The sequence below is a fragment of the Sceloporus occidentalis genome, unplaced genomic scaffold (assembly GCF_023333645.1).
Source record: "Sceloporus occidentalis isolate IW3139 unplaced genomic scaffold, rSceOcc1.0.p SCAF_4, whole genome shotgun sequence".
Lineage (NCBI taxonomy): Eukaryota > Metazoa > Chordata > Lepidosauria > Squamata > Phrynosomatidae > Sceloporus > Sceloporus occidentalis.
The window spans coordinates 105,571,013-105,586,229 of NW_028316984.1; the positions used below are offsets into that span (position 1 = coordinate 105,571,013).

A 15,217-nucleotide genomic window follows, 5' to 3' on the forward strand; every position below is an offset into this window, starting at 1 on the left:
AGCTCCTTTTTGTGCTCTACAGAGGCTGGATCAGTGCTGCGGCATGCGGTTACTGCAGCACCAATCCGACCAGTAAAGGGGTGGCTGCATGCCACCCCAAAGGGGCGGTCTATATAACTCCTGAATCTTTTCCATCTCAGTAGGCTGAGGCAAAAGCAAACTGCAGCAGCCTCTCATAAACTGTGTCTTCTTCCTCATTAATAACTTTTTGCCATCTTGACCACACTCTGGTGTTGCAGAGTGTTGACGCATATTTTCAATACTTTTGTATCATACACAAATCTCTGTGTTCTTCACTACAGTGGGTAATTTCCCCCTTTTCTTCTGAAATGCAACAGTACGTGACAAATGTTTGTAAGTGTGTGTGTGTGTGTGTGTGTGTTAATCTTGATCAAAACTGTATTTTAAATATGTTTTAGCCTTTTAGCTGTTTATAATTATGTTTTTAATAATGTTGATATTTAATTCCTTTTTAACTTTTATAAATCAATATTTTCATTGGACCTTTTAAAAATTATTGTAAGCCATCTTGGATCCCATTTAGGAAGAACAGTAAATAAGAATAATAAATAAATAAGTGGGCATTTAAAAAAAACAATCCAAATTATAAATATGCATTGGTTTTTGAAGGGCCTAAATACCCTAAAGACACCTAATCCTCTCTGATTTTGGAAGCTAAGCAGAGTCAGCCCTAGTTAATATTTAGATGGGGAACTGCCAATGAATACCAACCAGGTGCTGTAGGCTATATTTCAAAGGCAAAACCAGCTCTGAGTATTCCTTGCCTAAGAAAACCCTCTGAAATTCATGCAACCCTCTGAAATAACAGGCAACTTGAAGGTGCATGCACATGCACACATAGGTTTTCTAAATCATATCTCTTGACCTTCTGCAAATATGCAAAGTTAATATGTAAATCATAATTTGAATATTTGGCTTAAATATTATTTTTGGTCCCAACTAGAATAGACTTGTTTAATGAACTGGATGAACATATGCATCAATTCTAGCTTGGATTCAGGCCTTTGTTTGCTGGGCAGAGTCCAACTATAGCAATATTTAAACAATTTCTGAGACAACACTTAAATTAATCCCACATATTAAATGATTCTGCTCCAGTTAAGCCATACAACTAGATTTAGTGATGGGGAAACTGACATTTTTGTCCCCTTCTTTTTGGCCTTCAGGAGTCAATTTTGCCTTCTAAGGGGCATGGGGAAATTTAGCCACATTGCCGTCTGGGCCATTTTAGGCCCTGGTGAGGTCTTTTTTAAAACAAGTAGTAAACATGCCAGTCACTTCCTATTGGTCAAAAGACCTCTTCTTGCCCTGAAATTGCCCAGAGGGCCTACAAACATGGTGAAATTGCCCCCCACCGCCTAGATGTGGTTGGGCAATAAAATATTTTTATGGGGGTTTAGTGAAGCGGTGTGGCCCTTCAAGGGTCTCCTGGACAACTAATGCCACCCCCTTGCCTTCAACAGTTGCCCACTCCTATTTAGGCGATGGTCATTTGGTCATGTAAATCCCCTTGATTGAATGGGTTTAATGTAGATGGAAATTGCAATTTAATTTAGGCCAAACCATCTTCTGGCACCTTAAGATACAAATTTTATTTAGGAGAAACATCTGTGAGTTACAGCCCTCTTCTTCCATCTTTTTTCCCCCCAAATAGAAGATAGCCTACTCTGTGGCTATAGCCATCATGATAACCTTCTGGAACAGCCCATCTTGCAGGCTACAGTGCTGCACACATGCTTCTGCAAAAGGTGGAGTGTCCCTCATAGTCAGGGACATTTGAAAAGAAGGCGTGTCTGACAGAAGTTTTAATGTGATATGCCAAGCCTGAAATACATGTTGAAAGGATGCCAATGTGATTTAATTTCCTTGGTCAAGGTTGTAGTTTGAGACCATAGTTGTAAGCAGTTGTGACACATGGCTGACACTTCTCAGCTTCAGAGTTGGCTCTGAGGAGGCTTCTGACAGTTAAAAGAGGATAATGTTAAACTTCTCAACAAATTCAGCTGAGAGTAAATCAAGACCTAGGACTTTAGCACATGGGGAAAACTGGGTTGCAAAATTGTGCCGCTTTTTACTTTTGGAAAAAGTAAGGGAAAATCCCCAAAGTAAAAATCGATGTGATTTTGCCCACTTTCTGCACAAGTTAATGTCGCATTAATGCTCAATTAGCCTGATGTGTCTGAAAACAATCCTGCTTTTGTGAAATATTCCCAGTATCTAAACCCCTTTTATGCTTTGCCCCCATGTGATAAGGTCCAATGTTAGTTTAAACCCCTGCTTTCCCCCCTGTGATAAAGTCCCTAGTATTGATGCTACTACAGTCACCCCTCCTAACTCGCGGATCTGGGATCTGTGCCTTCAATTATCTATGGAGGGGCATGTCTCTAATGGTGCGCACACCCGGGGACATGTCCCATTCAAGCCTATGAGGCTTGAATATGCGCGAGTCTCCATTTGTGCCAGGTGGTCTGGAACGGATCCCCTGCGAAAATGGAGGGCCAACTGTACATATATATAGCAGATCAAACAGAGATTTTTGGCTAATACCAAAACAGGATTACTACCAGGTTGATACCTGCTGTGAAGTCCTATATAAACTGTTCATGGAGAACATCTAAATGATCTTCACCTATTTCTATGCAGGCAATATGACATTTTCTGGATGTAGTAATCTGTTTCATGTGAGATTTTCATCTGAATAATCTGCTATTTCTAGAAGACAAATTTATTATATCCCTTGTATACCATGTTTGAATGTTCGTAATGAAGAGTAGCTACAAGAGGCTATCTAGACATGCACCCTCCTTGCTATCCTTCCATAGGCAGATGAAGACTTTTTTTGTTTCAATAGCCTATTATTATTATTATTATTATTATTATTATTATTATTATCATCCCATTCTTTCCCCAAAACTGGGACCCAGAGTGGAGCCCTTTGAGGACTGATTGCCCAGGGGAAAGGGCCTTTCTGAATGTGTTGTAATATTTGTTATTTTCTTTTTAATAGTAATGGGTTTAACTGCTATTTATCCATTGTTTCTTTAATTATATTTTTTAGATTTTTGTACAATGTGATCTGTTGTAATCTTTGTAAGCAGACTTGACTCTTGGTCTGGAGAAAAGGCAGGATACAAATATTGATGACTGTGATGCTGATGTTGATGCTGGAAATGGAATATAATGCATACTGAGAAATGCCTGTTTTAAATTAGTATTTTATAGGACAAAACTGTTACCTTGCAGCTGTTCTACAGACAATCCCAGTGTGGATGTCACTCAGAATAGAGGTCTGATTTTCATAGGTGGCTGAACATATCTATTAAAAATGTTTTCTAGAAATATATGCCTTAATCCAAAGTACTTTGTTCCACATTGTCTTGCTAAATATAATCATAATCTGATCATAATCTGATAATAGTCGCACATGTGCTTGTAATGCTGCAGGAGGGGTTCAGATTTGTGGGGGGAAGGTTCTGAATGCTCTAAAATTAGCTGTTAAAATTCTATCCATAAAATGCATCCAAAGAATTTTTAAAAGATAATGACAAGGCTCCACAAGTCCACATATTTACTCAGTAGGGACCCAAAGCAATTGCTTTCATGTTGCAACAGGTGAAATTTTCCTAGGTCGAATAGACACAAGTTATGATTCATGCTTTCATCAGGAGGAAATTGACCCAGTATTCTAACAGTGCAATCCTGGGTCTTATTACCGGGTTGCCTTGGTAAACTACTGGTAAGTAGCTTGGGTAAGATCAGACTGAAAGCCAAAGATGGAACAGAAAGACAGTTCACATGCAGAGTTTCTTAAAAGCCACAGAGTGCTCATATATCCAGCGAAAAGAGAAGCAGAGAGTGAACACTCTTTCAGTTTCTCTTTGGGAAGTATGACCTTCACAAGATAATGTCTTAGGCGGGTTACAGACCACCATTTAGGACGCGCTCTGCGCGTCCTAGGGTTAGGAAGGGGCGTGCTAGGGTTAGGAAGGGTTGCCCCTTCCTAACCGGCCCTGTTCCCAACACGCGCGGAGCACGTCCTAAATGGCAGCGCCCATCCACATGGGCACTGCCATTTTTATGTTGTGGACGCTGTGCGTCCAGACGTGGCGCGGCGGAAATGACACCATGAGTGCGTGCCTTGCGGCGCCACTTCTGGGGGCCAAAAAGGAGTGCCATTTTGGCGCTCCTTTTTCACTGCGGCCGGAAGCCTCGCGGTCTGGCTGCAGGGGCTTCCCGCTGCAGCTAATGGTGGCGGCGGGAGAACGACCGCTTGAGGGCGGTCTGTAACACACCAAAGTCTAATGGAAACCTTTAAGAGTCAACATTGGAGTTTATCACATGGGGAAAATCCCATGGAAAAATGGGATTTAAAATCTGGAAAAAAACCCCCACAAAAGCAGGTTGATTTTTATACACGTCATTGTTAAATTGGTGTTAACCCAAATGGATAGTAGACAAAAGCCACTCATTTTTACGTTCAGGATTTTCCAAAAGTAAAAAGGAGCGGTTTTTGTCTACTTTCTGCCTACTTTCCATTCAGGTTAACAATGATGTGTGTGAAAATCAACCTGCTTTTGCAGGTTTCCCCCCCTGATTTAAACCCCTGTTTCTGCACAGGATTCCCCCCCCCCCATGTCATAAACTCCATTCACTGTTTTTGAATGCAGATCTGTATGTGAAATTGCAGCAGTATTGTCTCTGGAACTATGGGATCTTTCTCACATTTATGTATGTAAGCATTATGGAATATATTTATGCTCACTCACTCATTTGTTTCAGGGAAATCTTTGAGAGATCCAAAAGACATATGGACTATGTGGATACTTTTGCATTAAGGTGACCAGGGATAAACTACCTTGAGAAAAATGTGTAGAAGAAAGTCTCCTGTCTCAGCAAGAATCTTTTAAAAACACATTAATCTTACTAAAATAAGTGTATACCTCAACATTTAATTGCCAACTCAAGTGCAGCCTGCCATATATTACCTATTTAGTCTTCATGGGCATAATTCTCCCAAGGTTTTTACTCAGCAACTAGGAGCCTCTTTCAGTTCTTCAAGTCTCAATAGGATCAATCTACATAAAGTATAAAACGGTGAATGGTTTTGCTGATCTCTTGGGCTTTTATCAGATGAGGATTCTGCAGCTCAGATCTGGGGCTTCTGCAGATTGGGCCATTTGCATTGACATGATAAGGAGAATGTATTTTCATACCTGGTAGCTTTAAATGTGAGCCCCTTCAGTGGGACTTGCAAACTGAATCCTTACTGACTCCTCATTTTGTGGCGATTTGGCAAGTTCACTAAATAAGTGGATTGACACAATTCACATTGGGGCTCAGTTCGAACTCACTGCGAATTGGTCTGGTGTTGAATCCCAATCCTGAACACGATTTGATTTGGTCATCCCCTCCATTTCTCCTTGAACGGCCTCCACTTGGCAGTGCTTTGTCCTGTAGAGATAACACAGGACAGGGCTCGGTCCTCCTGCAAAATCCTAGGGTTGGCAGTTTAATTGGGGCACCAAAGCACTCTTTGGCAGACCCCTGCAGAACTACAAATCCCAAGGTTGCATAGGATGGAGCGAGAATGTGGAAAGTGGCATCAAGCTGCATTATTTCTGCAGTTTAGATGCCCTCCTTGGAGTCCCAAGGAGCGGGTGGGAGGCCTAAGGAGCTTACTCTTCCACTCTCCTGGCCTGCCTTCCCTCACAATCCCCTGGGTGCACCCCACAAAATGGAGGGCACGCCAGAAAATGGGGGCATGACCAAATAAAAGCCCCAAATCCTCCTAGGGGTAGCCATGTTGGCCATATAGCAATTCCTATAACATCCAAGCAATGATCCCTTCCTTGGGCCACCCAAAATGCACAATTACATGTTGCAAGCCTTTCAAGTCACACTAGATTCTTCATCAGGCAAACAGGAGAAAAAAATTGAAGACTCTGTGGGCCACGTTAGACTGGATCACCTTGAGTTTGTAAGTACCGATGAAGTGGACAAGCTCCTTGGAAGCATGAGGAGGATGACGTGCGCTCTTGATCCTTGCTCATCGTGGTTGACCGTCCAGGTACGGAATGCTATGACTACATTATTATGATCTATAATCAATGCATCCTTTAGGGAGAGCAAATTTCCATCACAGTTAAAATTGGCAGTGGTCAAACCGCTTTTAAAAAAGCCCTCCCTAGATCCCCTGGAGAGAAATAACTATAGACTGGTCTCCCTATTACCATTCTTGGGCAAGGTGATCGAGAGAGCAGTCGCCTTCCAACTCCAGGCTGTCTTGGATGAAACCGATTATCTGGACCCATTTCAAACTGGCTTCAGAGTGAGATATGGAGTGGAGACAGCCATGGTCGCCTTAATCGATGCCCTCCATCTGGGCACAGACAGGGGAAGTGTGACCCTGTTAGTGCTCTTGGACATCTCAGCAGCTTTCGATACCATCGACCACGATTTCCTTCTGGAGTGCCTGAGGGAGTTGGGCATAGGTGGCACTGCACTCCAGTGGCTCTGATCCTACCTCTCAGGCATGTTCCAGATGAATCAGTAATGGGCTGGATGAGGAAAAACAAACTCAAGCTGAATCCAGAGAAAACTGTGGTACTTGCCATAGGCTCCTTAGGTCCGGGGAGGGGAATTTGTCCACCACTCCTTGATGGGGTTACACTTCCCCTGAAGGAGGAAGTTCGCAGAAGTCTGTGGAGCGGATGCGATGGCCAGAAGTGCTTAGTACCCACTTCAGCTGATATGCCAACTGCGACCCTACCTCAACTGAAAGGACCTTGAAGCTGTAGTACATGCTTTGGTAATCTCTCGTCTTAATTTCTGCAATGCGCTCTACATGGGGCTACCCTTGTATCAAGTTCGGAAGCTTCAACTAGTGCAAAATGCGGCAGCCAGGTTGGTCACTAGTTCTTCGAGACTTGACCATATAACACCTATCATGAAAGATCTATACTGGCTCCCAATTAGCTTCCGGGCACAATACAAGGTGTTGGTCATCATTACCTTTAAAGCCCTACATGGCTTGGGTCTGGGTTACGTACGGGAACGCATCTCCCTATACAATCCGCCCCACACTCTTAGAACAAGTGGGAAGAACTTGTTGGAGATACCAGCATCCAAACATGTTTCCACTTCCCAAAAGGCATTCAGTATAGTTGCCCCTAGACTATGGAATGGACTCCCAGAGGAGACCCGCCTTGTTACATCCTTGGAAATCTTCAAGAAGGCGGTAAAGACAGAGCTCTTTCACCGCGCATATCCTTCTGACCTCGTATGAAGACCACTAGTATGGAACGAGAGCAGCTGACCCCGTGATTGACTGATGTTTATGATTTCATGTTCTTATGTTTTTATGCTTTTAACTGTGGTTTTAATTGTGCTGTAACTAATGCTGAAATATTGTAAGTGTAATTTTAACTTTGCTGTGATCCCGCTTCGATCCATTTGGAGAGGCAGGAAGATAGAAATAAAAATTATTATTTTTTATTATTATAGTCATAGGCCTGCCTGTTCTGTTTCTGGCCTGAGGAAACATGATAGTAGGGAGGGCTATCTGCAGGCTGGCACCTCCACCTTTTTTGGCCATGTGGTCCCTGGGAAATTCTTAAAGTCAAGGAAATTTAGTATTCATTTGCATTTCAAGGAAGATGTTTCCTTGGAATCCAGCATGTCTCCTCCTTCCTTGGTGAAGCCACAGGCTCCTATGTAGGTAGAGGACACTGAATTTCTCAAGAAGTCTTCATGTTTTGCATTGGTGTGTGTGTGTGTGTGTGTGTGTGTGCGTGCACCGGCCTGCAGATAGCCCTCCCTACCATCTGAACTATAAGACCAGAAACAGAAAAGGCAGGCCTATGGCTAATATCTTCAATTTCTTTCTCCTGTTTGCCTGATGAAGAAGCCGGTGTGACTTTGAAAGCTTGCAACATGCAATTGTGCATTTTGGTTGGCCCAAGAACGTTATCCTTGTTTGGATGTGATAGGGCCTCCTAGAAACAGAAAGCCATGCTTCTTAGTCCTATTCCCAAGGGGGGGGCAGAAGGTGGGGATGGAGGGTCCAGACTCGGCAGGAGAGAGCCAAGCCCAGATGGGTTCTCAGCCCCACAAAGGAGGACGAGGCACTGCCTCATGGAGGACACGGCCAACTCTACAGCTCCAGACACCAATGTAAATCTTAATAATAAATAATCATAATACATTTATATTTATATCTCGCCTCTTCCTGTAGGATCCAGGTGGCTTACAATCATGGTAAAATATAATACAATATACTATGGTAAAATCCAAATATAACAATACAAAATATAACAAAATATAACAATATAAGATAAAATTCATTATCCCTCCCACCAGTTTAACAATAACAATTTAAAATTCCCTTCTAGCAATAAAATACATCTCATCTTTAATAGAAAACCCATGGTCTTGCCATCATTTGTGTCACCATCATGTTGGGATTTATGTTTATCCAGATAACTGAATGAAAGGGGGATCACAAGAGCCCAGGGATCCAGGGAAACTGCTTGGGGGCACCGTTTGTGTATTTGTGATTTGTATTTCAAGTCGTCATTCTTTCCTTTTGATTAATGTTTGCATCTTAGGTTCAATTTATGTATTTATTTGTTTATTTAAAAAATGTCTATCTCGCCTTTCTCCCTGAAGGGACCCAAGGGGGCTCACAATAACAATTTTGAAAACATATTGCAATAATAATAATAATAATAATAATAATTTAATTTTTAAAAAATAATTTAAAAATAAAATAATAATTTTTGTTTAAAAAATTAAAACATCAGCTAAAAATGTATTGTGCTTCAATTATGTGATTTCTGTTGTTGGTTTTATACTTGGTTTTTTAGTTTTTGTTTTATACACACCCCGAGTCTAGTGGGGGACCTTTGTGGCTCCCCTGCTGAGCCAAGGCTGGGCTGGAGGGCAGGTGCTGCTGCTGCTGCTGCTGCTGCTGCAGGGCCAGGAGGAGGAGGAGGAGGAGGAGGAGGAGGAGGAGCAGGGCTGCCTGCCTGTCTGCGGGGGCCAGGCTGGCTGCTGCTCCGCCCCTCCTCCTCCGGCCTCCTGCTTCCCTGCCTTGGCTTCATGCCGGGACTCGCCTTCCCCGCAGCCCCAGCCCCGGCTGCTCTCCTCCTGCTCCTTCTCGCCGGCCATGAGCGCCCCGGGAGCCCTGGGTGAGTAGAGCTGGTCCTGGGGATCCCCTGCCCTCCAGCCAAGGAGCCCCAGGCGCCCCCAAAGGCAGGCAGGCAGGCAGGCAGGCAGGCAGGCAGGGCATGGCCAGGGCACACTCCCCTGCCAAACAGACAGGCTCCTTGGAAGGGAGGGCTTCCTGGTGGAGTCCCTCCTGGGCAGAGACAGAGGACATGGAGCAGCAGCAGCAGCAGCAGGAGGAGGGATGCTGCCCAGGATGGAGGGCTTTCCTTGGGAAAAGAAGGTCGGGGTGTCAGGCAGGTCCTGGGAAAGGAGGAGGGGCACTGGGCCCCCTCTTTGGAGTGAGGATGCTCAGAATGGAGAGCCTTTTTTGGGGGGAATCCCTCCTGGGCAGAAGGTGGGAAAGGAGGACCTGTGGTCACTGTGTTCATAGTCCTGCTCAGAATGGAGGACTTTTTAAAAGAATCCCTCCTGGGCAGAAAGTTGGGATGGAGGACAGGGCCTGGGAAGGGAGGGCCTGTGGTCAGCCTGTGGGGCTCCTCAGCCCTCTTTCCTGGGCCCCCTCTCTCTCCTAAGGGCAGCCCTCCCTGGCTCTCAGCCGCTGGCTCTATGCTCTCCTCTCCCTGCCTTTATTGCCCTGTGCACCTGAAATATGCCAAGGTTTGCTACATCCATCAATCCATCAAAAGGCCTCTAGGAATGAAGGTCCTGGAAGTGGGAGAGGATACTCTCCCCCTCCCCCAAGTGGTTTGAAAAGGCTAACCAAGGACAAGTCATCCACTTGTTTGTTTCTGAGGTATGATGATCCTAAGGCGACCTTACCCTGGGCTTTTCAGGGCAGGATTTGCTCTGAGAAGCTTTGCCATTGCCTTCTCCTGAGGTTGAGAGAGTGTGACTTGCCCAAGGCCACCCAGTGGGTTTCATGGCTGAGCTAGAAATCGAACCTTGGTCTCCAGAGTTGCAGTCCAGCACTCAGACCACTATTATGCCAGGGTCTCCATTATCCACTTAGCTAAACTGATAAATAAACGCCCCAATGGAAATAGCAGAGCACCCATGTTACATTAGAAAAGCTAAACAAACAGGTTATGGTTAAACCAACAGAAGAGTGCCTGGAATTATTTCATGGCTATTTCTGTATCTTGTGCGTCTGCTAATCTTTTTGTGTTGCCCCTGACAGTGTTGCAGAAATGCTCATTCCCTTTTGGGTTTGGAAAATCCCATCCTTCCCAGTTTGGTAAGAGCAGATCAGGAGGTAGCTAAGGGACAGGGAATGGGGTTGTTGTCCCCCATTAACAATTCTGCCCCCCATGAAGTTTTCTTTCTGTCCTCATATTTCTACCATTGCAGAAAACTTAAAGGTTTAGAAATACAAAGACACAGCAGTGTTAGTCTGGAAAATCTTTATGCAATGGGATCCTGTAGCATCTTTGAGACAAAGGGTTTATTCACACGGTGAAAATAATCCAGGTAGAATCTGGTTGAATCTTGGTTGTTCCCATGCATTTCAAAGGACTCCAATTAAATTTGACAGGGTTGCCCCAAAAATCATGCAGATTGCCGTTCCCTTTTCTTTGGATGCCTAAACTGTATTTGTAAGTCAGTATGCAAAGGCATCTTGTAGCTCCTTTGAGATTAACTAAAGAAAGAAGCAGATAACATGAGCTTTCGTACTACTTCCTCAGATGCATGTTTGGAGGCATCTGAGGAAGTAGACTTAAGTCTACGAAAGCTCATGCCACCAGCTCCTTTCTTTCAGTTAATCTCAAAGGAGCTACAAGATCCCTTTGCATACTGATTTACAAATACAGTTTAGGCATCCGAAGAAAAGGAACCAGCAAAGTTACCAAGGGAATTGAATACAGTAAACGTAAGAGTTCTTGGTCTGCATGATTTTCAAGGTCTGCAGTGCTGGAAATTGGGGGAAGAAGGAAAATTCCTATTAGAGGAACCAGCACCCCCATTTTTCACCCCCCACCTGTAGGTACATCTCTGGAGAGGAACACTTCTAAGTGCTGCAAGAACATCTGTTGCATGTTTTTAAAGATTTACTTTAGCAATGTGAAGAGATGTTTGAATGGGAACAGTGTGACCCCAGAATATGGACTGCTTTGTCCCTTTGTTGTGGTGTTTGACAAGGGTGAGGCCTGGCCCTGCGTTGGTGGAAAAACACATGGGTGGTGTGAACATTTAAGTAAATATGTATTCCTTTATTTACCAGTTACATGTTGCATCAAAAATCAGATTCTGAGCAACAGAAGTCACTGACTGTGTATCTGTGTTACAAGACTTCTGTATAACGGAGAGAACACAGAACTAGACCTGTGCAGTCTGGTTGTTGCAACAGGATATTACATTGCACCAGAAATTCTATTATAAACCTTGTTGCAGAAGCAGGAAATAGGAAATAAAACCGCCATGGTCCAGTATAAAGAAACAGGGGAATCAGAATAGCTTGTCAGACTAGCAATTGCCAGACTATAACAACATTTAATAGGCACCATTCTTAGCTGAAAGAAATAGTCATTCTCCAAGAAACTAAGAGATGCTAATACATCATTCTTTCCTGCAAAACGAAGAGCTCAGTTGGAAAGCTGTGTCATACTTGTTGGAATATGGTTGTGAAAAAAATAACACCCAGTGAAGATTGTTACAAGTGACTTTTGTTTTTGTGTTTTTTGGGGGATAATTTTTCCTTTCCTCTCTAAATAATGTAGCATTGATTATTTACCCATACTAAACAGTGTTACTTTGTTAAAGTTCCTTAGTTTAGTTGGGCAAGTGCTTAATGTTTCCTCTGAAATAAACAAGACTTCAGTCTGGGTTGGGCAGATTTACAGGAGCTGAGGACAGTTTTTCTGTTGGAAAAATATGCTCAAATGGAAACAAAACTGGAAATGTCTTGAAGTCCACTTTTGGTTTTGAAAAAGAGGTACTGTATTTTTTAAAATATTAAACAGTGGTAAGAGGACCTGGAACTTTTTTCAAAGCTGAGCCGAGGCTTCCAGGAGAAGCAATTCACTTCTTTTTGTGGCCAGAAAAAAGACTGTTTGAGATTTCTGGGACCACCAAAACAGCTTGGGGGACACGGGGGGGGGGGGCAAAGGCTACACTGTTTTAGGCTGTGATCTTGTATCCTCTCATCTTCAAAGAAAGTCCAGTGGACTTAATCAGAGTTCTTAGTAGACATGCATAGGATTGAAGTTAAGTTTGACTGGATCAAAGCTTTGTTTTTAAATTTAGAATTCACAGTCCATATTTATACTTCCACAATGATCAGAATTTTTTTAAAAATACATTCAGTGGGTTCATGCTAATTTTTATTTTTGATTTCATGCAGCACCTGAAAGGCACAATGAATTTGAATGCATTACTTAGTGACTACTGAATGCTGCTAGGCTACATTTACATCATTTTGTTCCAGAGGGGGTATTTTACAGCTCACACAATTGGTGTGGTTGGTAAAAATGGACTTTAAAAGGAGACATTAAAAGTATTTTTAAAATTTAAAGTTTTTTTTACGATTGAAGCATATTTTGGTATATGTAGAAAATGCAATAAACCATTTATGAAATCATTTTTTTTTTTAGAATTACTATGCCCTCAGTCTTATTGTTGGGCCCAGTGAAAATAGCAGGAGGTTTTTTTATTGTTTTAACTGTCTTTTAAAATATTCTAAATTAATGTCTGAAATCATGCATTGGGAGATATAACTACCTTTTAAGTTATGCAGTGCTCCGAGTAGAGGAATTTTCAAGGCAATGGAGAGTAAAGTGGTGAGCAATGATGTGTCCAGCCCCATCTGGGCAGCAAGGCATTCTGCAACAAGTAGCAGCACTGGGAGAAGGCTGGATGCATGGTTACTTATGACCCCACTCTTTATTGCTTTGGGATTCCTCTTTTGGGGTGGGGATGCATTGCTTAAAAGGTATTTTTGGGGTGCCATTTTGGGGTGGCATTTTCAGCCACTGCAATAGTGCAACAACCATAAAAGTGAATTAACTACAAAGCCATAAAGGCAGAATTTAAAGACAAAGCTGTGTCTGGGAAATCATTATGCAAAGGGATTTTGTAGCACCTTTGAGACTAACTGTGTGAAAGCATAAGCTTTCGTAGACTTAGGGGCTGTACAGATCTGCACTATGAGCCAGTGTTGTGGTAGAGTGGGGGTATGGCATTCGCGTGCCACCCACCCCAGCTCCACCCCCAAAGTGGCATCACACCACCTTCCCTACCAGACGGTGGGTGGTGTCATGACGTTTCTGTGGCGCAGCATTTAGACATGCTGCACCAAAGAAATAGGGAAGAGCTGCGTGGTGGGGGCAAGGGTGGCTTTTGTCTGCCCCCAAAAGGAGTGGCACTTTGATGCTTCTTTTGGTGCTGGAAAAACGTCAGATTGAGGCTGTGGATTGCAGTTGCTGCGGCTCTGATTCTGTGAGCAAAGAGGCAGAAGCAAGCCACTCTATCAGGGTGGTTTGCTTTGCCCCTTAGCCTACTCCTTCAGATGCATCGGTGTCTATGAAAGCTTATGCTACAACTTCTTTTACAGTTAGTATCAAAGGTACTATAAGATCCCTTTGAATACAAAACCATAGTCATGCTTTTGACGTCATAATTGCTGAACAGAATGTCAGTCATTGTTTTTAATATGATTGTTTATTATGTATTTATTTTAAAAACATTTGCATTCTCTATTATTTTAACTGTGTTTTGTTTTAACATATTGTAAGTTTCCAAATTCAGTCAGATAGAACTAAGGGAGGAGGTCTCTCACAGCTCAACTGGGTGCTTATTCCAGAGCTATTGTGGCACCACGGAAATAACCCTGGCTGCCTTTCTCACTCCTGGAACTCTGTGTGACAGGTTAAGACATCAAGGCTCAGGGAGGTTTATATGGGAATAAAGGGGCTGTTTAACATTATCTGTTACTAGGCATTTTAAGACAGGGGCGAGGATCGGTAGACCACCAGAAGTCGTTAGGCTATAGCTCTCATCGCGCCTCACCGTTGCCCATGGTAGCTGAAGCTGTTGATTAATAATAGACCAATTAAATTAATAATTGGCCAGTGTTGCCTAAGTTCCTTTATTTCAATAGGAAATAGATGCTGGCTTACATCTATCATTTCTAAGGCCTGCTACTTCCACAGCTTCATTTATGTAGTCAAAATGCTGAGTTAACTTACTGTATGAGTCTAGAAATTTTAATAAAAAAATTACCCCCAAAAACCTGAGTCGACTTATCCATGGGTCAATGCAAGTACTGTACTTTAACACTTACATAAAAAAGGAACCATCTTCTGGTGAAGGCAAGAGTATAATCTCTCCTGGAAGCACTAACTCCCCTCTACTCTCTCATCCATCCATCATTCAGCCCCTTCCATCAAGTGTTTAAATTTGTATGGATAAACTTGTCTCATGTTCTCAGTGTAATCAGACAAATTTGGTTGTTAAAACTGGCCTTTCCTTCTGCAGTCCAGAGGACTGTGCCATGTTTGTTCTCTGTGCACAGCAAGAGTCTTTTCTTTTTCTCCCATAACGGCAGCCTGCCATTGTTGCCAGACAGACCGCTTTTGTAACTATAGGAAGCTTCAGTTATGATTTCTAATCATGTTACAAGGACTTCCTTTTACAAAAAAGGGAGCAAGCCCCCCCATGTGTCTTTGTCTTTGTTCACAACAATAAATGGTTGAGATTATACCTTAAAGATGAATATTAAAAGATAAAGAAATATAGTACCACCTTTGAGATTAACTAGTTCATTCTAGCATGAGGAATAGAATATAGTAACATTGAGTACTTGAAACAAGTTATTCCACTGTGAAATTTCAAATGTATCACACAGGCATACCATATTTTCCGGCGTATAAGACGACTGGACGTATAAGACAACCCCTAACTTTTCCAGTTAAAATACAGAGTTTGGGATATACTCGCCGTATAAGACTACCTCTCTTCCAACGCACACCAATTAAAAATTTTAAAAAATCAGATTTGATTTCAATATGGTAATTTTAATTCAAATGCTTATGTC

The 15,217-nt window shown here is 42.7% G+C and overlaps 1 protein-coding gene across 3 annotated transcripts in view; it reads left to right on the top strand.

Annotated features, from left to right (window-relative positions):
• Positions 1–9,117: 9,117 nt before the first annotated feature.
• The window catches only part of AMPD3 (adenosine monophosphate deaminase 3), a 62,268-nt gene continuing 56,168 nt past the window's right edge, over positions 9,118–15,217 (top strand). For all 3 annotated transcript variants that reach the window (XM_089521175.1, XM_089521173.1, XM_089521174.1), the window contains exon 1: positions 9,118–9,209. In XM_089521175.1, the coding sequence (XP_089377301.1) occupies positions 9,188–9,209 (22 nt within the window). In that variant the 5' untranslated portion in view covers positions 9,118–9,187. The remainder of the gene's footprint in view (positions 9,210–15,217) is intronic.